The following is a 25,756-nucleotide window of genomic DNA, read 5'->3' on the forward strand; positions in this document are numbered from 1 at the left end:
ATCCGCCTTCATTTAGCACTCGGGTGGAAATGGGAGTCGTCGTCGTCGTCGTCGTCGTCATCGGCGCTCAGTCAAGCCCTGCGATGTCACTTCATCCCATTTTCCTTCCCCCATGCCTCCCCTAGCTGGAGGCACAGGCGAGTGTCGACCCAGGGGTTCCTCTGAGCACCCTTCGCAACCGCCTCCACCACGCGCCCCCTTTGCGCGCTCTCCCACTTTGCGCACCGCAGCCCGAACGCAGCCTTGCGGCGGAGACTGGGGGAGTTCCCGCGCCGCCCCGCCCCCGCGCGCCCCGCAGCGCCCACCAGTGGCTGCCGGCTGGGTCTGGTCTCTCCTCGCTCGCACCCCACTCTTCCCGCTCTTCCTCTCGCTGTATTTAACCCTCCGACTGTTGGCCTCGCCGTGAGTGCTGGCTTCTGCTGTGTTGCCAGTCTTGCGTCTCTGCCGTCCCCTCTCTCTCCTGTGCCCCCTCCTCTTGCCCCGCTGGCGCCCGCTCTTTCCCTCCCTTCTCCTTCGGCTCTCCCAGGCTCACTGGCACCCCAGCGGGAGACTACACGCCCTGTCCTCTACGCGGGAACAGCTCCGGCTGAGGGACAACTTAACGTCTGTAGTTTGGGTAGGTGCAGCAGCAGGAGTTTCGGCAGCTAAAGCCACCACCGGGGAAGTCCGGAGTAGCATGGCCCCGAGAAGCGCCTTCCTTGCTGCCACGCTCCGGCTCTGGAGCATCCTCCAGTGCCTGCTGGTACTGCGGGCGGAGGTCGGGCAGCCGCGCGAGGAAAGCCTGTACCTATGGATCGATGCTCACCAGGCACGAGTGCTCATAGGTAAGGCTCCAGCGCCCGGCACCTTCCGCTGACCGTCTTAACTCGCTCTCCAGCTCTTCCATTAAAGAAGGAGAGATGCATGCATTTTGTATGTTTTTGAAACTTAATTTCTAAGGAAGATTGCTCCCCCTTTAATTAGCCGTTTTCTGTCTGAAAGCATATAAACATCTCTCTCAAGAAACCTGAGCCTATCTAGTGTTCTGGTCGTTCTGTTGCTAGTTTCTACAAGCTTACATTTTGAGGTGGGCCCGGCATTTGTTAGCACCAGTTAACTCTATGTCCACTCCTTTTCCCCTAAAAGTATGTGTCTGTTGGCATCAGCTTATTACAATCAGAGAAAATTAATTGATACCAAGGCAGGTGCTTTGTGAAAAGAAATAACCCATACTAATGCTTAGGTGTTCCTTTTTGCACGCAGTTGCTAATTTGGATTCTTTTAAGCTCACCTGGTTTGACAGATTTTTAAAAAAATTTCTTTTAAACCCAGGATTTGAAGAAGATATCTTGATTGTTTCAGAGGGGAAAATGGCCCCTTTCACACATGATTTCAGAAAAGCTCAACAGAGAATGCCGGCTATTCCTGTCAATATTCATTCCATGAATTTTACCTGGCAAGCTGCAGGGCAGGTAAGTTCTAATAACCAGAAAGGGTGGAGAAAATGACCCTTTAATATTTCCACTGCCTACTGCCAGGTAGAAATAATACTGTATAGTATGTAGTCTGGTACGTTTTTACAATTTTTAAGTGATTTCTCATCTGCTCTCCAAAGCAAATAAAGAATTAACTCTCATGTATTTAAACATGTCACAGAAATTAGAGATTCCCAAAAGAAAAGGGTAAGAAATGTGCCTAAGCTCACTATTTTGATGAGACTCAGTGTCTTCAGGCTGCTGGAAATATCAAGACCTCAAATACCAACATCACGTCTTTCTGTGGTCATTGCTATTAAAGGTTCACATAAGATTTAAAAAACTTTTTTCCATAGCATATACTAATCACTTGTGACCTTTATACTTTACAACCAATTTTAAAGTCTATTATATATTTGAAAAAATCAGTATGTTGATGTTATTCACTGGAATGATGTGAATGCTGTATATCTCTGGTAGAAGTCCACAGCGTCAAAAAGTATTATATAAAAACGTTTGTAAAATATTGCAGGCTAATGATTTTTTAAAGTTACCATTTAAATACTTTTATTTAAAAAAAAACCTGCAATGTATTTTTTATAAAGAAGCATCCTTTTATTTCCTAGCACATTAGCATCTTTTATATGTTACTTTTTGTACAGTTTCAGTGTTATAAAAATGACCTCTAATCAAATGACCTCTAGTGACAAATGGTAAGTAAATTATTTTGCTCATTGGTTGGTAAAGTATGTCTACTATGAAAATCATTGTAATATTAATTAAAATCACATTTTCAGGTATTTTTTATTCTAAAATTACTTGAATGGATATTTTCATGAAGAACGTGATTCAGAAAAAAAACACTTTGCAACAAGTAACTATTTTGAATTGAGAAATTTCTTTGGTTCCCTTTAATTAACTGTTATAGCATGGGCATAACCACTTTAGCTGTCTTTTCCCCTCAGATCTGTTCTCTCATCTTTCTTTTCTAAAGTAGATGAAACCTAGACCCTTTGACACTTCCACTATTGAAAAAAAAAAGATGGCTTGGATCCACTGAAGTTTGTAAAAAGAAGGTCATCTATTCTAATACTCCCATTTTGCAGATAAGGTCACTGAGGCTCTTACCGCTTTATAGGGAGGTTACTCCTTTTCTTTCTACAATTCTCTCTTTATAGATACTTTTTGGACAATTAATTTTAGCATATTGTGAAATCAGTAATAAATCAATGAATGGCCTTTTATTACTGCCTCTTCATTTCATTGGAACCTGTTTATTTGCGTTTGACCACTGTCAGATGGGATCAATATTAATTCTGTGTTTTAACAAAAGAACATATTCTTTACCTATATTTTTATGGGGTCATAAGAACCATCAAAAGGTAGCTTGACTTGCACCCTTCCCTAGCTGAAAGGGTTTGATAACTGTAGGAGAAGCAGAAATTTTCTTATTAATTTATTATCTATTTATTTATTTTCCATGTAAGTTTGTCTTCTGAAGAATGGAATTTGAAGCAAAGGCTTAAATTCCACATTTTCTACCCTGTTGCTTTATAGCATAGTGTGTGTTTGCAAACATTGGTATATTGTTGAGTACAAAATGGGATTGCATAATAAACAATCTCAGGAATATTTCTTGTAGGCGATTAGAGAAGATGGTGGAACTGGCGTGGAAATGAAGTTTTTAGCATCTTTTTTCTCTCCTATTTGGGTGTTGATTACTCATGTGGATTATCTCATTATGCAGGATGATATTAGCTCCTCAATTAAATTATCTTGCTCTCTGTGCTCAGTCTGCTCTGGACAGATTACCACAGGTAACTGTGAAATTGGATGTCTGTTTTTCTTAAGGGGTAGGATCTTCACAATGCCAAACAACAAGATATTTTAAAGTATTATTTAAATTTGACTCATTTTACTCAATAAAGTTATGTGATTCTAGCACTATAATTTTTGAAATCCATGGAAAGTTTGAGATAGCAAAAATAATGACTTTAATACCAATTAAGTATTTTGAAAGGTGTCCCTGGCTAATGCAAAACCACATCAAAACATCTACATGGAAACGAAAAGTTCATTCCATGATCAGTTTTTCATCAAAATAATGTCAAACATTTAGGGATTTCAACACAAGCAAAATACATAGCTGATTAATGAAAATTTAAACTTAATATTTAAATGTTTTGGCAACATGTGGAGAAAGCTAAAATAACTTTAGGATTAAAGACCTCGTAGAGACTGTAGGTGTTATCTAATTCCAGTAAATTTTAAGTCCAGTAACCTGAGGTGTTCTTGTAGCCATTTAAAATAATTTTCATGTTTTATTTCAAACAAATGCAAAGAAAAATTACAGTGAGATTAATTTTTCCACATCAAGTTGGTCAAGTTTTTTAAAAGTGTTTTTAGTGTGTGGGGAATTGTGCATACTCATGTAGCTGATGCCCATGTTAGCCTTTTTTTTTTTTTTTTTTTTTTTTTTTTTTTTGCAGGACAATTCAGGTCTGATGGCAAAGGGATAGAAATAAATCTTTTTTGGGAAATTTTACTTTCAGAGATTTGTCCTAAGGAAATAATCATGAATACGAATAAAAATTTAGGTGCAAGACTATTCCTTATTGTGCTATTTATAAAAGAAAAAAATATGGATAGAGCATAGAGGTCCATTGACAGTGGCAGAAGAATACAATGAAACATTAATAATATTCTGGATATCTACTCAATGCCATGGAAAGATGTTCATGACACAGTAAATCAGTAGTCTATAACAGTATATTCTGTTGGATTCCATTACAAAATATGTAGGCAGACACAGGAAAAAAATTTATAAATGTCTGTTCCTCCAAGGTGTTAACATTAGTTACAACTGCATATATTATATTTTGCTTTTTCCACAATGATTATGTATTGATTTATAATTAAAAAAAAATCATTTTACATTAAATGAGTGTAAAAAGTTGTGCTTTTGAGTTTAAAATTATATGATGTTCTGTATTATAGTTTACTTATATTTATTATCTAGTATTATTTTGATAGTACACATCACTCAACGAATGGTAAAACATGGTTTCCATGGCTGATCATAACTATGGAGCCCAAGGAATTCACTAATGCTTGTTGGATTGTCAGCAGTATCTTCTGAGATTCTTAAAAATCTGTTTTAGAAAGCTTTCCTGCCTGAAATCAAATTGTCTGACCTCTATTTCTTGAAATCCTCGTTTTCCATGGAAAACCCTGTCTCGACTCTATCTCCCATTTAAAATACTCATTTTCTGAAATGCCCTTTCTCAAGGCTTTTAGATGAGAGAAGAATTCTGCTAAAGAGGCTTGGGTTTAAAGGACTTTCAGTAATTAAGGGAAAATACTCTTGTTACTGATATAACTTTTAACAGTTGATATTTCTCAATGAGGCATTCCTTATACTAAATTTTTCCTAAATTGAGACGGGTCAGGAGCAACCATTTTAGTTTTCTAAACTATACACTAATTAAACATTTTATTTGGAAAATAAACCTTTCTAAACCTACTGGCTTTTGAATAAAAGTTTAATGAGAAATTTTGTTAGACAAATCTGAATTCTAATATTAGGACGCCATGGCTGATTTCCATATGAACCAATTTGGTATTAGGCCAAAATTTTTTTATTTATATAGACCATCCAGTAAATGTGTTTTTAATAAAATCTTATAAAATTTATAAAGATCGTAGAGACTTGATCTTAATAACTAATATATTCTATCACCCACATTACGATGCTAAGGTACTATGAATCTAGGGCTTAGTTAATGGAGCATCTCTTTTTATGTTGGCTCTCTTTTTAGCAGTGATAATGTATTTACGTTGTGCCATCTATACTAGTTTTCCCATCTTCTTGTGATTAAATACCTGGCTTTCTGAGATGGTTGGCAAAGGTTGGAGTGAAATTGCTGCCTATCAAATAGAAATTCTCTGGGTGAAGAAAACTAGCCAATATTAACTTCAAACCTACTACCTGGATTACTATGCAAGCTCTAACCACCTGTATCAACAGGTTCAGATTTAGAATAAGCTTTTTATCATGTATATTGGTCATAGTTCTTATAACCACTGGAAAGTCAGTGATATAGTTGAATTTTTCTCAATTTCAAGATATTTAAAAACAAAAATTAAAAGTGTTTCTGTGGATACAGGAAAGGAAGAAGAGAATTTTGTTTGCTGCTCTGAGGAGGTTGGTGGTCATGTATTTATTATGGAAGAATTGATTTTATTGGGTTAAACTGCAGGAATATGCTCCTTTGTTTTATGAGTAACCATTAAAATAGAAAATATTAGATATGCTGAAGGCAAGTGTAGCAAGTGAAATATTTTCCAACTGGTGTGACTAATTATAAATGTATTCATAATCCTTACTAGCTCTTTATCATTTAAATACAAAACTTCTTGAATAATTGGAAATTGCAAAAAATAATAGCAATAAGAATACAAAATCAAATATAAGCAAAGCTCGAGAATTTTGCATGGATTGTAGTGTCTTTGCGAACAATTCCTGTCAGTTGTACCCGAATTTGGCTTTAAAATGAGGAAAATATCATTTGGGAAAAAAAGTAAGTCAGAATTAGGTTTGTTTTTCTGACAACTAACTGACATTTTTGCTAACTTAAAAAAAAATAGAATCACTCTACTGACATGTTTCTGTAATATCAATTGGATAATCTAATTCTGTCATTAAAATGTCCCTAAAGCTCCAGATAGCTTGTTTTTGCAGTGTAGTGTTTAATATGATGTAACACTAGTCCCATTAGATTGGTTGCAGTTTGCAGTCTCAAATTTCCCATTGGACTGGTTGAGTTAAGGAAACCTGTATTAAATCCCCCCCCCCTTTCCTTTCTCCCCTTGACAACAATCAAAGAAAAACAATAATGGATTTTAATTCAAGTACCTCCTCTCCCTCTTCAAAGGAACCACCAAATACCCTTAAACACCTCCTTCCAACTCTGAAGTTATGGTAACACATTATTATTATTATTATTTAAATCCCTTAATGTATACTGTCCACATTTTTTCCTAATGGAGTTATGATTGTTTTGGTAGTTACAGCCCAAGTGGCTGCATACCTTCACACTCCTGGGGTTTTCTTGTCATACCTTTGAGGTGGTTTTATGTCACTGAAATGGAGGAAATGCCTAGTTTTTTGACCTTTGTTCCATGGTTTCAAAGTGGGAATGTGAATATGTTTACATACTGTGGGCACGACTTTTTAAAGAAGGTACTCATATCAAAAGCACAGCTTTAAACCTTTAATGTTTAGATTCTGCTATGCTGTGTTGTTTTGCAATGCGGTGTTGTGGACATGCCACTAGGGATCAAAGAGTAATTCTGCAGAGAAACCATTTCATTTAGCAAAGCAGGCATGTGCCAGCCATCTGTTGTATCTGCTGATAGAAAACAGCAGTAAGTTTCTCAAACTTTTGCCAGAAAAAAAAAAAAAAGGCTTTATTGCTTAGAGGAGATGAGTTACAAGGTACCTTGTAAGCCACATCTGGTTCTATAGCAATTTACATGGCATAAATGTAAACTCCACTACGTCTTCCTTACGCAGTGGTGTAAAGGCGCATAAACAAACTCTTCACTGCTATCTTCCTTGTTTATTCCTGACTGTAAAATGCTTGCACAAATGAAAATCTTTTAAGTTGCTGTGAAGTGGAAAGGTATGGTATTCAATAAAGCATTTTGTTTTGGATTAAATTTTATTTAACTTAAATGTCCCTGATGAATAGGATGGGTGCTATGAGGAAAAAACTTTGGGGATTAAGAGTCTAGTGAAAATGTCCTTCATCCTGTAGCTGAAGCTCTGGAGAAGCAGGCACTGTCAGATTAGGCCTTCTTTTGCTGCAGTAATTTAACCAACTTGCCCCACTTGCCAACATGGAAGTAACTAGGTTACATTCCCATGAACTCTTAGTAGATGGGGAGTTGTTCTCCCATGTAGCATTTCTCTCTGCCTCAAGCACTCAGTCAACAAACGTAGACATTGAGCTAGTCACATTGAGCATACACAGAGAATTAAACATGGTCTCTGCCCTCAGGGAGCTCATAGTCTAGGAAACAAATATTGATCACACTCACCCAAATAAGGTTAGAAAGTATAGAGTTGGCTGAGAGCAGAAGGCAGGTTACTCTTGTTTCCTGCCTTGAGGAGGAAGGGAGCCAGGAGCTCATCACAGAGCTCACTTAAGCAGGTGTTGTCTGAGTTAGTTCCTGAAGGATGCACAAGCATTCGTCAGATGGGCAAGGGAGGGAAATGCCTTCCAGGTGGAGAGCTCAGCTGCTCTAGTGCATGGAGGTCTTAAAGGGGAAGATATATTCTAGGTAACCATGAGAGGATTTGTATCTCGTCTGAGAGGTAATGGAAATTCAATGGAGAAAACATTAAGGTCAAATAATGGAGAAGAGTTCTGAGGGAGGAGAAAAAGGAGGTTTCTGTCTTCTTTGCTGTGAGGAAATTGGACTCAATATTTTGCAAGTTTGTCCCAAGGCTTTTCCACAACCATTATTTAGCTCTTCTTTCTTACTAAACTTTTGGAAGAGTTTGTGATGATTAACATCAGCTCCAGTTTATTTATTTATTTATTTTTTAGGTGATCAGGACATGGAACTATTAAAGAAAAAGGCTTTTTTTTTTTTTTTAGTGCGTTGTACATTAAAAAATATATTTAATTTTCTAATGGAACTTAAAACTTTGAACTTAATGTAAAGCGAAACTTAAATAAGGAAAATAATATGTTGATTTGAAAAAGAATTGACTTAGCATCTATTCTTAACTCCTATACTACCCTTTAAATGATCATGAGAAGTACAAAAAGGTATAGAAATTATACTTGGTTGGTGAGAGGTCGAATGCTGGAAATAATAGATTTATTTAAAATAAGCCTGCTTCTTTAGTATTCTATTTTCTTTTGAAACTTCTTAGTTAAAACTCAAAAGTCACAGGGCAACTTCTGTTCTTCCCTGTTTTTCTCAGATAGACATATGGATGTCTATCCTTTGGAGCTGTACATTTTGTATTCTTTTTGAATTTTATAGACCAATTTAATTAAAGACTCTTGAAAATTTTCAGGCATCTTTTGAAACTCATTCACCTGAACAAAATATCACTGGGCTGCTGTGTGATGTGGGTCTAGGACAAAAAGACAGATTAGGGAGTAAGTTCTTAGCTGGCAATATTGGAAAGGAGATGAACCCAGTCCTTGCTTAGCTGCTCCTGGCCAGAACTCAGATCATGCCCTGGGGGCAAAACATGATTAAGAACCAATTCCTTGCCCTCGAGAAAATTAGAAGCTAACTGAAGAGTCAGCTGTATATAAACAGGTCATCTTAATAATTCCTGTTAAGTGGTATTGTAGAAGAACTGAGGCATTCTCAGATTATAATGAGCACACAGAGGGGAAGTAACTCCAAGCTAAGTCTGACTAGAGATAGCTAAGCAAAAACCTGAAGGAGGGGATGGTTTTTAGGGAACAGAAGTAGCTTGAGGCAAGGCATAGAGCCCAGAAATACATTATTTGGGAGAACTAGTACTTTGGTGTGGCTGGAGTATATGTAGTAGGTAAGAAGTAGAGAGGTAGGCAGGGGCTAGGTCCCAAAGGACTTTGTCCAGCATTAAGGCATTTGGGACTTACTCTATAAGCAATGTCGAGTCAATCCATGAAAAAGTATGAAGCAGATCATCTTGTTTGCAGGACGGAGGATAGCTCTGAGGGGAGTTGGCTGTAAGGAGAAAAGTCAGGAGAAACATTTAGGAGATAACAATCTGAAAGTCTTGGTGCTAGGGAGAAGGAGCATGTCATTTCTTCCACTCTCTGCTTCACTAACTTGGCGGCAGCCTTGTTAGCCTTTCTGCCCACTACTCCCAAGCTCCTCCTTCCTGCCTCAGGGCGTTTGCTCATGAAGTTCCCTCCATTTAGATGCACTCCCGTCAGATTTCTATGTGGCTTACTTTCTCGTTTCTTCCACGTCTCATCAAATGTCACCTCTTCTAAGAGACTTTCCCTGACTCCCCTCTCTAAAACAATAACCACCCCCTCTTCATCACTCTGAGTCCTCTTCTCTGATGTATATTTTTTATGGGACTTAATATAATGATAATATTTGATTTTAATGAGAGCAAGGACTTTGTCCTGTTAACCATGTAGCTCCAGGAACAGCTCTCGACACACAATAAGCAATCAATAACTATTTGTTGAAGGAATGAATACATGAAGTAGGTCCCATTAATATTCATATTTGATAGGTAATGCAACTGAGGCACAGAGGAGCAAAGGAAATGGGTGGTAAGAGGCAGGGCTGGGATCCAAACGTAGGCAGTTGGGATTCGAAGCCTTTGTTCTTATAAATGCTAAATAGAGGTATGAACACAGAGGGAGCTCTGGGAACACAGAGGAGGAAGCAGCTAATTTTGGCTGAGGAAGTAGGGGAAAGCTTCACCAGAGAAGATGGAACAATTGAACAGGGACTTGAAGGACATCCATGAAGCTGTTTAATCAGCTGAGGCAGGAGTAAGTCACTGGAAGAAGAGCTATCACAGTCAGAGGCAAAGAAGTTGTGAAAGTGCATTCTGGGAAAGGCTAATGGTGCCCAAGATTAGGGCATGGTGTGTGGAAGAAAGTTTAGGAAATTATGATGACTTCTTATATGCCTAGTTGGCTTGTCTTATAGAAAATGGGGAGCCTTTGAAAGTTTAAAAATAGATGATAATGTTATATCTATATGGAGGATGATTTTGATGGCAAATGAAAGATAGATGATGGGGTACTTGGCTAATTTAAGATACCTCAAGAGATGACAAGGGAGTGAACTAGGGCAGGCAGTGGGAGAGAGAGGAAGGAGCAAACTCCAGTGGTATGTCTCTGTAATTGACACAACTTATTGAATGTGGGCATTATGGAAATGAGGGAGTAGAGGATAACTCTGAGATGGTTGGGCAGATAGTTATGTCTTAACTGAGACATTATTTAAAGTACTAAGAGCAAAACTGAGGTACAAAGAAAGTGGAGTCCATTTGGAAACTGCCGAACATTAATTTTCTGCTGAACATTCAGATGACACGGTCTGGTGTGCATGTGAAAACTTGAATCTAGAACTAAGACATGAGGTGTAGAATAGAAATACTGATTTTGAAGACTTTGGATCTTCTCTTCTTCGTAATTACTTATTGAGGGCCTACCTAATGCCAAAGCTTATCCTGAATGCTAAAAAAAAAAAAAGTAAATCATATATGAAGCTTGCCCTCAAAGAGTTTACAGTCTAGTGTGGAAACAGATATGAGCCAAAATAATAATACAATATTAAATGTGTTATAATTGTAATAGGAACAAGGTGCTATGAAAGTCCTGCAGAGGGAGCATTAACTCTGTGGGAGAGGAGTAAATGACCTGCATAGAGTTCCTGGTGTTCTTCAGGGTATAGCCTGAAAATGTAAACCTAAACATGCACATTTGGAACAATTTCTCTGCTTCACTTTATGCCTTTATGTGCTTGAGATAATTTGGCCTAATGTATTCTGCCTTCCACTCGGATTTTTTTTTTGGAAATGAATACAACAAAGGATACTATACCACTAGGTGACAGAGTGAGTCAGCTCTCCCAAATTAAATGTCCAGAACTACTCTTGAGGAGACAGTATATGGGAGCTGAAGATGGGCTTGAATAAACCTCCATTGTATGGCTTATTATGATGCCTGGTTTCTAAGGGCTATTTTAGTGTTAGTCTTGGATATACCACTGGGAGGATTCACATTTGAAGTCAAGTTCAAGTAGGACATTTCCTACTTAAGGCAATAATTAGATGAATCTTCAATAGACCTATAAAATTACTCAGGTATTTGGCTTTTCAGTACTTAGTGAAGCAATTTGATTTCTATCATTTGTAGGTTCAGTCAATATTCTTATTTCCAGCTGAAACTTGATTAGGATTTGAGATTGTATTTATATTTCTGTCACTTATAACAGTAGCCAGTAGATGGCAATGTAAAAGTTAAGTTTTTGTGGACTTTTCCACTTCAACATTTTTTTAAGGCCGTGGCGGTGCTAAGAGACCAATTTGTGGGGTACTGGGGAGCTTTATGTAACTTACTTCAATAGACCATTAATATATTTAGCAATTTAGAAAATAAACTATTTCAAATTCAATGCCACTGCAAGAAAGCCTTAATAACTAAAATATGAATGATTTCATCATACACCAGTCACCTGTTTCTTCCTATTAAACAGTTGCTCGATTTCAGGCAGGAGTCAAAGTTTGAGTTATTTCTCCATGTTCATCCAATTTTTTCTTTGCCTTCCTCTAGCTGTATCTTTAGATGTCACATAATAGTAGAGTTCGAAGAGATCCCAAAATTCATCCACCCCATCAAGCCCAACCTTTCTTTGAAGCAATAATGAATTATGGTCTCTCAGACTCTAGTTGAACATGCTCAGTGACAGAGAACTTATAAGGCAAATTTTATTTAATAATTTTAATTGTATTAATCATAGAAAGTTATTCTTCATAATGGGTCAAAATCTGCCTTCCCAGTATAACTTGACTGTCCCAAGACTACCAGTCTCTGGACTCACATTTGGAGAGTCCTACCTTGCATTTATATCCTAAAGTTGGCTTATGTGTCCCCTTGATTGCTGATGTAGGCCTCTGGTTCATTTACCCCTACTTCTTCTCTAGCAAAACTCAGCTATTTCTGTGAGTTCTTAGGAATTGAACTTATCACTTGGTAACTAAAGCAGCATGACTTAAGACCCTGACCCCAACTGAAGAAATCAACATTATATTCCTGTAACCCATGTCCCTCTAGAAGTTAGGCCTGGTCCTTAGAGCCTTAGAATCTTTTAGTACAAATACACATCTCTACCTTCCAGCCCTTTATTCCCCAGGCAACTGCATAAACAGACTCTATTAGCTGGTCCCCTGAATCCCATGCACACCAGTGGGTGCCCCAGACCACCAGAGTCAAAGATGAACCACAAATTCCAATTGAGGCTCCACTGGAATGCCTAGTCACATCTATAATTCCCAGCCTTAGCCCTCTCCCTGACTCCTGCAGCTCATGGGAATATGTTTTAACTTCTCTCTGATTGGCAACCAGACATTTGAGGACAGCTCATATCCCTTCTGCAGTCTTTTCTCTGTGCCAACATCTCTACTTTCTTAAGCTACTTCACATAAGCAGTTTTGCATTTCTTTAACCTTGACTCCTAAATGCTTATTAAAAGTATAAATTCGTCAAATAAAATTTACTGGTACTTTATAGTCTGATTTTAAAAAAAGTTAATGGCTAAATTGGAGATTAACTTTCTTCTAGAATAGTGCAGTCAGTTTTTGGTCTATAAATCTTGAGTGATATAGAAGAAGGAGAAGAAAAAGGAAGAAAAAAAGATAAAAAGAAAATAGCTAAAAATTACTAAGCATTCTATGTGCCAGTCATTATGCTAATCACTTTGCATCACTATCTAGTTTAATTCTCACAACAACCCTATGAGATAAGCACTACTAATATTTCCATTTTACAAAAATGGCAACTGGATCACAAAAGGTTAAGCAACTTGTCTAAGGTCACACGATTAGTGAGTAATAGAGCCAAGATTTAAACTCAGGTGGTCTAACTCCAGAATCCATGATGCAATTGCAACTTGAACTCTTTGAAATTGAGATTTTCCTGAATCTGCATCTATTAGACATTTTATTTCATGTACACCGTGTGCTGTGGAACAAGAGTTAGATAAGGACCCTGACCAATCCGAGCTTATACTGTTAGAGGACGTTAAAATAGCATGGCTTTGGTAAATATTAGGTCTACTCACTTGAAATGGCGATTTCCAGGTCAAAATGGCTGAATGTCATGTGATTTAAACTGACATTTTCTGACATTTACTGTGTGCCAACAGTTCTTCTCAGTAATTTACACAGATTATCTTATTTAATACTTAGACTAATCTGTGTGCTGAAGGTACTATTTTTATCTCTGTTAAGCATGTATGAAGACTGAGATGCAGAGAAATTAAGTAACTTGCCCAAGATGATACCTTAGTCACTGTAGAGGTTGGGGTTTGAACCCTGGCAGTCTGATGCCCAAGTAGGTTGTGTGTGTGTGTGTGTGTGTGTGTGTGTGTGTATAAACATATATATGTGTGTATGTTTTATTTCACCTCTATGTTATAAAATGTATCCATCCAAATCAATTTTTAAGGAAGAGTTTCATTTAGAGAGTCCTACCTTACAAGGTAAATATCAAATCATTTAAGTCAAGATATAGTTTAGAAGCCAGATAGGACAAAATCCACTTGACTCCAGACTGGCTGAATGTTTTCAGTCTTCAAAATTAATCATTAAACTTATCTGATTTCTTGGATATCTGCAGACTTGAGTTTGGATAGTCATTACATGTCCTCTGTTGTCTAAGATTTGAGAAAACATTTTCTTATAACTGAGGGAGAGAGTATAAATTGGTACAGCTCTCTTGAATTGAGGTAAGAGGTTGTCCTATAATTGTGCTAATCGTGGTAATACCTTTCTTTATTGCACTTAATATTTTAAAACATATTATCTCATTAGATTCATTTTATTTGGGAAGAATAACTGTGAAAAATCATCCATTAATGAAACTGTAGATATCTAAATATGAGGAATAACTGATAATTTGCAATGAATAGCCTTAAGCCAAAAGTAAAATAATTCAAACCTGATCTTTAATAACTGTGCATTTTCCTACAATATATAAAAGATTTGTGTTTATGATTTCATAGAAATGTTTTTGCCTTTCAATAAAAATAAATAAGGGCCCATTCAATAAATACTATTTAAATTATAAGGAAACACAGTGGAAAATGTAAGTGGATTACCATTTCATTCCATAGTAAGCATAGAAATAATTACCCTTCATCTGTTTTCATACGTGGTATTTCAAATATTTTTTGTCATCAATTCCATGAGAAACTTTACATACCCAAGACTCTTTTAGAATAGTATCGTAAAAATAGTTCTCCCAATATAAAACACTTCAAATTAAGAGACGTGATTGAATCTACCCTTTTGAGTGGGACATGGGGCCAGGACTAGGGTGAGACAAGTGAGGCACTCAGGGTACCTATAGGCCCTGAACATACTGGAGAACATGACGTGTGATGATTAATTTTATGTATTAACCTGAATGGGCCACAAGGTGCCTAGACTTTTGGTCCAACATTATTCTGGATTTATCTGTGAAGGGATTTTGGATGAGATTAACGTTTGAATTGGTAGACTGAGGCCATATGGCCCTCCCCATTGTGTGCGGGCCTCATTCAATTAGTTGAAGGCCTGAATTGAACAAAAAGGCAGACCCTCCAGCCCCACTGCCTTCAAACTGAAACACTAGCTCTTCTTGAGTCTTGAGCCTTCCTGCTTTCAAGCTAGAACTTACACCACTGGCTCTCCTCAGCTTGCTGACTATAGATCCTGGGACTTGTCAGCTCCATGATTACGTGAAACAATTCCTTGAAATGAATAAATCTGTCTTTCTGCCTGTCCACCCACCCACCCATCCATCCATCCATCCATCCATCCATCCCTCCATCCTCTTGGTTCATTTTCTCTGGAGAACTCTAATATACCAAGTTTTCTGTCTTAGCTGCCTAACACTGGGAGCAGTTACTATCAAAGAAGCAAATGGTAGTACTGGCCAAACCTTGATCAGCTTAAACTCTTAGGGGCTTTGGTTTTTTCAAGTGCTAAAAGAAAATAATTAATTTATTGTTTATAGTGGCAGCAAAATGCAGTTGCATAATGTGTACAAAGTACTTGACACATAATAGACACTGAAAAAGTAGGGTCTTTTCTTCCTTTTGTATTAATGAGCTGTTAGTGCTAAGTGGGAGTCATGAGGCGGAAGAAAGGGAGGCTGCCAGACCCCAGGCTAGGGAGTGTGCTGGCAGGATGCCTGAATTCCACTGTAAGTGATGGCGTCCCACTCTCTGAACTCAGTGTCACACTGAGCTGGCCTGAGGAGGCCTGGCTTCCAGCCCGGCTCCCATACCATCTATCTGAGACCTCAGACAAGTATTTCATTTTCTTTCTCATCTGTTAAATAAGGGAGTTCCTTTCAGTTCTGAAAGGTCTGTGATTTATTATAAGTCATCATTTCTGCATTGTTCTTAGTTTTGTGTTTGAATTCAAATCATAAGGGGGAAAAAAACACTTGGATAATATGGTTAATTGTAACAAAAAATAAAATCAGCTTTGAGCAGAATTAACTTTTCAAAATACTGTTTGCCTTAATAATGCTAATAAAATTTACTAAAATCTATTTTAGGCAACTTCTATCTGGTTTTCTTATCAGCTTGGTTTCAGTCCATTCATTTTGACTAATAAACTAACCTTAGGAGTTACACTCTGAGGCAGGTAGACAGGATAGCTATATTACTAATATTTCCCCTTTAAGACCTTTTCCAAATAGTAGCTCCTTTCTAGATACTTATAACAGTAATTTCTGTCTTTGTTCTTTACAAAGAACTGAGGAATCAATTCTGAGATTTTGTCTCTCTGTGACAAATTGAGGTTTTCATATTTTGAGCTGTCTTTGTAGTAATTATAACTTGCGAAACCCATTACTCACTCAGGAACATAAACTGGACTTCATTAGAGTTTGCAATACTTAATTTCCTGAGTATAACTATTTCTTTTTATGAATCCTTACAGAGTTTTATTTTAAGTTCATTACTTTTTTCCATCATAAACTAGTATACCCTCTAAATTTTTTTGAAAAATACAGGAAAAAAAGAAGAATGAGAGAGGGGAAATCATGTATAGGTTAACTCATATAAGAAAATTTTAATATTTTAGTGTTTTTCCATCTAGTATTTTTCCACTGAAGTAACAATTTGTGTCCTTTTTTGTTTATTGTTTGCTTAAGGACAGTGGACAGTTTCCCATGTTATCATGTATTCTATACAGATGATTTTTTAATGGCTACACAATATTATGTGGTTTATTTAAACATTTTCCTATTTAGATTGTCTTAGGATAATTTTTGACTGTTATAAATAACACTGTGAAGAGCAGCTTGATGCATAAAACTTTTCCATGTTAGGGTTATTTTCTGAGGACTGAGTTTCTTAAGTAGAACTTCTGAGTTGAAGGATCTGATCATTGTACAGGCTCTTGGCACATACGTTATTGCTGAATGGCTTGTCACAGCTACTCCATATTCCTTATAGAATTATGCAAAAATGTACTTCTTAGTAGTGTGTGTGCGTACATGCATGTGCGTGTGTGTGTGTGTGTGTGTGTGTGTGTGGCTTATTTCTAAACCACCAAATAAAGCCTTCGAAGTGGTACTGATAGTTGTTGATTCATGCCTGCATTTTTGTTAAGTTCTGACAGATTCCTCTCAGTGGGAATTTCATACTGCAGGGGGCAGTGGGGGATCAGTAAGTGGCTTTTCTCCCTTTCTGTACAGAGATATTGAGGTCCATCAAGGTAAAAAGCTCTGAGTAAGGATGGTTATTAATTGTGAGCATAGGACTCTTCAGGTAGATAATTATAAATTATACTTCTAGTCTACAAATACAAAACTAGTGGGAGATTTCTAAAGCATACGATAGGTAATTTTTTTTTTTTAACAAAGCACGGAAACACATTTTTAACTAATTTTAAGTGAATATGAATAAATATTTGCATAAGTTTCTCTACACAAATGTAGATATATTTATCCAGAAATATTTTGAAATCACAGTACTCAGAAGTTATTTTTGCACATATATTCTTTACATTTTTATATATTAAATAATATATTTTTTCAGCACTCAGTGATGTAATTTCCTCTATTTTCAGAGGGATAAGGCAGAAAGGGATTAGCAAGTACATCAACTTCAAGGCCAGAGAGATACTGTCATCAGCAGCTAGAACGTAGCACTTTCTAAGAGGAAGAATGGTGTATTTGCTACATTTATCAAAACAAGGGAACTCTGAGCAAATAAATATACTCTTATGGGTGTTTTGTGAAGGGGAAGAAAAATTAATTTGCTAATCAGAGCTCCCAGAGCTGTACATCCAAGTGGGAAAAGAGGAAAGAGAAGATATGGGGGAGTCTTTAAGAGAAAGTACTCAGGCAGCCTAAGAGCGGGATTCACTTGAACCAGCAGTTTTGATATCTGAGTCAACACTCTGCATTTTAGCCTTTGAAATGTCTGTTAACTTCTGCTGAATTTGCTCTCTGTGGAATAAAATATTTCAAGGGGTACCAAAAGAAAGCCTGGTGGGTAGACACAAATTATTGTTTATAAACTGCGGGCTTCTCTGCTGCAGAGCGTCTTCTCCAGCCGCTTCAAAGGCACGAACCCTCATGTGTTCCTATGGGGAATATGCGAGGCAAACGGGAACAGGCGGGTCTGGTGGAGGGAAATTGTTCTCAACCATACAGCTGGCTTGCTCTAAACAATCTCATCAATTGGTTATCAAAATGTATCTCTGCATTTTGAATATATCAGAAATTGATAAAGGCAAAAGCATGCCTCCAAAGACACCTATGTGACACATTTTCAGGTTTGCATATGTTTCTGTGAAGATTGATTGATTACTCGTTAGGTCTTAGACCACTAAGAGCACAGAACTAATACGCTAAGACTTTAACACTGAGAACTAACTTTTTACTGAGCCTAGTTCTCCACCTAGTTATCTGTGATGAATGAACTGTTCTTATATGGACAATGGGCTAGTGGTTACCAAGGGGTAGGGGGTGAGGGAAGGGGGAGGTAGATGGAGTAAATGGGGTCAAATATAGGGGGTTGGGGGAGGTATCAAATATATGGTAGCTGAAACAAACCGGACTTTGGGTGGTAAACACATAATAGAATATATAGATGTCAAATTATAATGTATACCTGAGAATGATATTATTGTATTAACCATTGTTACCCCCAATAAACTTAATAATAATAAAAAAAGAATAAACTGTTCTTCACAAATGTTCAGGACTCCATGTTAACTTTGGAAGGATTTGTCAAGGGCTGCCTCCACTTAGAATCATAAACTCTTAGAAGAGAAGGAATGTTAATGATGCCTTTAACTACCTAATTTTTAAGGTGAGAAAACCCAATACCTGAGATGACGACTGACCTTCTGAGGATCACAGAGAGAGTTAGCAAGAGAGCTGAAAAAGAGCACATATCTTCTGACAGCCAGAGCACAGCTTTCCACTTTGTTTCACTCTGAAACTTTGACTGTGAGAAGGTACATCACCGCATCACAATTCAATGGTCCCATAAAATGTGGAAGGAAAGACTTGCCAACAGTTTTTCTCCTGGAATGGAGTATGAGGAGGTCTATTGATGTTATTATGTTATCCAGTCTAATGAACAGACACACACATGCACACACATACAACACACACACACACTCCCTGTTTCTCTTTCAATTTTGTTCAATTTTGAGGAAATAGCTGGATGAGCCGGTTACAGGAGCTGCTCATTTCTGGCCGTGATACATTTCACCTAGCACAGTGCTCAGGACATTGTAGATATTTAACAAAGGTAGTTACCCAATTCTCATGCTAAAATCAGTGTTTGGCCATTTCTCTTTTCTTTCAACATTAACATCATGGAAATGGCTGGTAGGGAGGTAGTGTGGTATTATAGAAAGATGCTGAGCCAGTCCTGAAGGATGGGCCTTGGAAATATAATGTAACCTCCCCACATTATCTCTTATAATATTTCCAGCTCTAAAGCATCTTGTTCCACCATTTTACCGTAGACAGGCTTTGTGAAGACTGACATATTTACCAAGTTCTCTGAGACCCCTTAATGTGGAAACTCCAGCAGCATCGAAAGGATTTACAGATACAAATTTTTAAGCAAGAGTTGGGAAGTGTTTAATAATCAGAATATATTCTATTCCTCATACTCCATTCTAGGAGATAGATGATTGATAGATAGATAGATAGATAGATAGATAGATAGATAATTGATAGATCTATCTTTGAAAATAGCATTGTTTTTGCATGACTTTGAAAAATTGGACTGACCCCATCCTTACCTGTTTCTAAAAGCCTGGATTCATAGATTGCTTTTTTCTTTTATCCACTGCCTATGGAGGAAGAAAGATATATTGTTGTCACAACATGTGCTGACCTTTATGTCCTATTGTCCTCTTAATTCACTTTTGAACATTGGTTCTTTCTTGGAAATGGGTTCTTTCTCTTAGAATCCACTGATTCTAAAATTACAACCCCTCTCTCTATCCTTCTTCCATTTAACGAACATGATCCACCCCCTCCCTCCGCCCCCTGCCCCTGCCCCGGGTTCTAGATCTCCAATTGCTTTAATTTCCTCTAATAATTTCACCCAAAGTGATATGGCACAACCAAAGAGAATTGAGGCAAAACATTAAAGACAAAAATACATGAGAGAAAAGCCAAGTTGATTCTAAAAAAGGATGATGGAAAGAGTTCGGTGGGAATATTTACTCTCTGGGAGGGAGATAATTTAGAAAGAACTGTTAAGGAAAGATTCGATTTTTTTAGAACAAAGTGATTTTGGAGTAAATGAGAAGAGCGATACAGAGTAGCATGAACAAATGATGAAGCTTAGAAATGAGAAGAATAGGAAAAATAAAGAAGATAATGTACTGGCCCAGAGCAGGAGGAATGGGGAGGGAATGTTGACAGGGAGGCTACTAGTGAATTTTTAAAACTTAAAATATAGTTAACATATAGCATATTGGTTTCAAGTGTACAACACAGTGACTTGACTCCTATATACCTTAGGAAGCGATCACCATGATAAATCTAGTAACCATCTGTCACCATACAAAATTATTATGGTATTATTGACTGTATTACCTATGCAGTGCATTACATCCTGTGACTTATTTATTTTATAACTAAAAGTTAATACCTTTCAATCCCTCTCACTGCTTTTGCCCTTTTCCCCACTGCCCTCCCCTCTGGCAACCATGAGTTTGTTCAAAAACAAAATGAATGAAAACAAAACAAAACAGAAACAAGGATATTGTAAGGTCAACCGTAGATTAGCAGGGCGGGAAAGGACCTCTGCATCTAACAGAATTCACACAGGGCGTATCTCTAGCTACCTTCTGTAAGAACTCAGCCATCACTTTGGTTATCCAGTGTTTCATCATGTTGATGGCCTACACCTTCTCTCCATCTGGAATCTTCCCTGCTACATGAAATCTTATTTCTTTTTGCTATACCTCTTAAGACTTGAAAAAGAACAGCCAAAACTTCATTTACAACAAAGTAATACTAGTTTTCCAGAATGAGATGTAAAAAAAAAAGAGGAAAAGAATCCCATCAAGAACTATAGCTAACAATGAACTTGGAAAAGTGGACAATCTGAATACTTAATTTTCAAAGACCCTTCTTCATAAGGCTTTTTAAAATGGTTTTAATAAACTTTGATATGCTTTTCTGAATTCTTCTGATTCATTCATATCATTTAAAATAGACATTAGTATTATATCTAATGCATGGCATTAAGGAAGACTTTTACACACAAATTTCATAATCAAGCTAACTTTTTCCATGTAGCATAAAATTACTAACTCATATTCAGCTCATCGTAAACTATAATATTGTAAAATGATTTTCCAGATCTGACTTGTCTAGTCTCAGTAGCCCCATTATGCTTCCTATTATGCAACCTATTCTGTGGTTGGGTTTTTGTCCTTGCAAATCTTATTCTAGTTTTAATGTCTTCCTATTTTATTGGTTAAGAACATTTGTATACTTCTGTCTTTCAGGTATTAAAACCTACTTAATTTAAGAAAGTCTACGGCTTTTGTGAGCACCTTCACATTTTGTTTGTAAGTCACTAATAAGGATATCTAATAGATTGGTTTCTAAAACCAATCTGAATGAAACACCACCCAGTATGTACACCAGGCTGATGTAGGTTTATGCTTTAAGTGTGACTCTTAAATTGATTGTTTAGCCATCCCATGAGGTATGGGCACAGGCTGAACGTCTCTATTATTTGAAGGAATCAATAGTGATTTCAAAATAGAGGTAGACTCTATTGTTCTTTTCTTTCTTTTTCCTTTTTTTTTTTTTTTTCTTTTGAGGAAGAACATTAATTTAGTCAGGCACTATTTGCTTCTTAGGATTCAATGTTGATATCTAGGTTATTCTTCCAGTATTAAAAGAGCCATGAAAATAGATGCTGATGCTAACTGGTCTATAATTTCCAGAGCCATTTTTTTTTTTTTTTTTTTGGCAAAAAAAAGTGGGGGGATGAATACAGGAGACTCACTTCTCAATGCCTTTTAGTTTCTGCACATTCACACAAATCATGATTCAGATTATATCAGCCCTGCTGATTTGCATACATCCAGTTCTCCCATTGGTCTATTTCTTTTCCTCTTTTTGTAGCCTGTTATCCTCTGTCACAACTGGGGACCAAAACCAGTTCTCTGACATATTCTTAAAGAATAGTCACACTGTAGATGTTAGAAGCCTGATCCTTCTTCTCTTTGGTATTAGTAGTCTTCGATCATCTTTTCTTTTGTGTGTGTGAAGATATTTGGAGTTACTTTTATAACATGAAATTGGACAATTGAAAATAGATTGGTAGATTGTTGTGGTCTCTGACTTTAGGAATTAAAATCAAATGGAAGGGATATGGGGCCAAATACTACCTTTTTGATGTAGGTGAATACAATGAATGCATTGTGAGCTTATAATTAAATTTTTAATTTGAAAGCTAGTAACACATTTGCACGTGAAGTTCTATATAGTAGCAGTAGAGTCACAATGATTACTTTAGCAGTGATATTTTAAACTAAGGAATCTAAAGGTATGAAATTTGTATGTAAAAATCTTCCTTAATGCTATGTGTTAGATAAATTTGCTGGAAATCAGCTTTGGCAACATTCAAACATGTTCCAAAAGGGAAAAAAAAATCATAGTAACAGGTAACAACACTGAATAAGGGGACGCCGTGCTGCAGGTAGTACTAGTTATGAGGGAGGGGCCAGGATTCAAAAATAATTCCTTTGATGTGTCCCCTTATTACTTACTGCTTTTGGCTTTATCTACTCATCTTACTTTAAAGATCTGATGTTTAGTTCAAAAAGATGGGACTAATTTTGGGAGGGTATCTTTCATTCTGTCATTAAGCGTTCCTTCAATTCAGACTTCTTTGTCGTCTTAGATGAGAAAACTCTGTTGGTTTTTGTTTTTATTTTTGTTTTTAACCATGTAGGCCTGGATTGTGTACTTTTCTTCCTAAGTATTCTCTTGCATGCTTATTACTGTTTTTCCCAAAGTGAAGTCAGTAAGCTACTCTAAACACCCACATTTTAAATTCAGTAAAAATATAATTTAGCTGAGGGGTGTCAATATAAATTTTAGATAATGCAGATAATGACACAATCGCTTCCCTGCCAGGTCCCAGTTATTTGAGAACTTCCAATGAGAGTATGCCTTTGCTAAGTAAATATATTTTCCACTTATGTTTTTAGCAATGATTTGTTGGAAAAGTCCTTTTTTCCCTGATATATTTTTTAAAGCACACAAGCCACACAATTAGGTAAAAAGTTACTGGCTTTGATTAGATTGCTTTACACAAATGAGTGTCTATTGGACTTGGGGGAGATATTTATCCTTTTAAGCTTTCCCAAAATCTTGCCCATTAGATACTCACACCCTAGCTTAGGGGCCTGAAGAGTTTAAGGCTGACAGTAGCTGTGAAAAGTTTCATAGCCTTTTAAGAAAGTTCAATGGCTATGTTTGAGGAAGAGATATATGCATTATGCAAGACTGCTAGCTAGCTAATACAGAGATTGTTAACATATGGAATTCATAAAGGTCCAATTACAGGACCGTCACTGTTTGCCATGGTTTTAACTTATGTAAGTTATTGATTATACTTTCATGAGATCATAATCAAAAGGTTATTCTTTGGTAATGGTGTGTTAGAAGAGCTTTATCCTAAACTTCAAAGCTGTCCTCTGAGCCCCAAGAACAAAGACTTAGACGTCTGAACCAGGGGCAGAATCAGTCTGTATGAGTTAACGATGTTCCAGACCATCCGGGAGCTGAATCAGCCCATCCACGTGCATGAACTTTCTCTCATCACATCAGATCAACAGTCATCACTAAAAGATGACAGTTGATTCAGCTTTAATGTGCCTTTTTTTTTTTTTAATGAATCAGCCCTTCTATGGTGTCTGCTCACATCTGCCCCATAACCGTTTATTTTAACTATAAAGTACTGTCATGCCCTGTGCTCTCATAAGAGAGTGATTATCATTAACTAGGTTTGCATTTAGGAAGAGGAATTTTAAGTACTAAAGAATTTATAGAAAATAATTCTTAGGAAGGAGAAACCTAATATGTAACACATAATAATTAAAAAGTAATAAAGGAGCGTTCAGATTTGTTCTAATATTCTGGTATGTTTCAAGTGGGTAAAACAGAAAGACTATGAGCGTGGCTAACGTTACAGTGGAAATTGGCTCTTAAAATTCTAATATAAGGATCTAAGGGATTAAAACTATTACACTGAATCAACAAAATGCCACTATATATAATCACATAGAGCAATCTTTCTCACGGCAGCCCCTGTAAACCTACCATGGGGGCTCCTTTCTCCTTGGGCCTTTGGATGAATCCTCAGGTAGCCTGAAATTTCTCCATTTCTCTGGTCTGCTGGAGATAATAAAACGTTCTCCAATTACTTTAGTGCTAAGATGATTCTCATTTCAGTAATTAAAATATCCACATCTGTGTAATAGTTAAAATTCTGATTTTTATTCATAGTTAAAACTCCTCCAGTCCTTTAGGTGTGGCCTCAGGCACCATGGTTGCCTTTTATCGCTAGAGCACTTCCTGCTCTTCCGGGGCTGAAAGACTGGTGTGCAGGCGATGGAAAAGGAGACTAGAGATAAGAGGCAGGGCGTTGATGTCACCTACAGTGTTTAATTCTGGCCCCAGAGGATGTTTTGAGCTGACCTTGTTATTACAGGTGCTTTTCTGGGTCCCTCCACAGGGAGCATCTGACCCTTCGCCTCTCCTAGGGCAGTGCTGCTTCTCTGGCTAGATACTCAGAACCACAGCACCCCTAACACTCCGGTCCTGCTATGCTGGCCTCCCTCCTATTTCCTGATCATTCTAGGTACCAACCCATCCGAGGTATTTGGAACTAACTATTCCTTCCACTGGAGCACTTTGCCCCAGATATTTATCTAATTATTTACACGATTTTGAATACTCATATTCACCTACTTGTATTGATAAACTTTTCTGACAGACAACAACAGTATTTTTTTTTAAGTGCTGGTTTTAGTAACTAGTATTTATTGCTTATATTGTATAGTGTTAAGCAAGGTGAGAACGACAAAAGCCTTAGTCCCAGTCTTTGAGAAACTAAGATGTATCTATAAAATATAACTCTAAAACACCCTCAAAACTATTTTTTTTAAAAAATCATTTCCTAATATAATCAAATATCCAGTTAGTATATATATTTCCAACTATCTCTCATAAATGTTATACATTTTTAAAGGTCTATTTATTTGAAATAGAATGCAGATAAGGTCCACATATTATGATTGGTTAATAAGTCTTTTAGGTCTCTTTTAATCCATAGATTACCCATCCATCTCTCTCATTTTTTTATTCCTTCAAATTTTTGTTGAGGAGACTGGGTTTTTGGCTTATTGAATTTCCTATAGCCTGGCTTTTGCTGATTACATCTTTGTTGGGTAGTTTTGCTTGTTCTTCTATTCTCTAAATTTCCTATAAATTAATAGTTCAACAAGACATTTCTATTTTGTTTCAAAGCTAAAGAAATAAAGTAATTGCAATTTTGCCTATATACACTAACCTAAACTGTAAACTCACATCTTTTATAAGCAGAAAAGGAAAGATTTTTTAGACTATTTTCACAACCCCTGCTCTTCTTTGAATTCTTCTCTCTATACTCATAGAATATGACTGGTGTATTTCAGGACTGTGAGAACCCCATTGATCACACTCTTCCAGCTCCAAACATCCAGAAATCCCCAGACTGCTCATTTCTACCTGTGGGTTCTCCCACTGTCTAGAAATTCTATAGGGATAAGTAAGGAGCAGGGTTCATGAGAGTGCATGGTGGTTCAGTGGACTCCAAGCTTGCTATGGCTGGACCAAAGACTTGTGAGGGAAGACATGAGAGAAGAGGCTGGGGGGCAGAGCCAGATATAAAGCTGTAGCTAAACTTCATTTTGTGGTTAGAAACTATTAAGGGTTTTATGTGGGAACAGTGATATGGTCAAGTTGGCATTTAGGAAGGAAAAATAGATG

The 25,756-nt window shown here is 37.0% G+C and overlaps 1 protein-coding gene across 1 annotated transcript in view; it reads left to right on the top strand.

The window, feature by feature from the left end:
* The first annotated feature begins 349 nt into the window (after positions 1 to 349).
* Positions 350 to 25,756, top strand: part of WIF1 (WNT inhibitory factor 1) — a 59,892-nt gene continuing 34,485 nt past the window's right edge. Inside the window, exons 1-2 of the mRNA XM_016139911.2 lie at positions 350 to 824; positions 1,312 to 1,451. Coding sequence (XP_015995397.1) covers positions 677 to 824; positions 1,312 to 1,451 — 288 coding nt within the window. The 5' untranslated portion in view covers positions 350 to 676. The remainder of the gene's footprint in view (positions 825 to 1,311; positions 1,452 to 25,756) is intronic.

Source organism: Rousettus aegyptiacus, unplaced genomic scaffold (assembly GCF_014176215.1).
Source record: "Rousettus aegyptiacus isolate mRouAeg1 unplaced genomic scaffold, mRouAeg1.p scaffold_m13_p_2, whole genome shotgun sequence".
NCBI classification, from domain to species: Eukaryota; Metazoa; Chordata; class Mammalia; order Chiroptera; family Pteropodidae; genus Rousettus; species Rousettus aegyptiacus.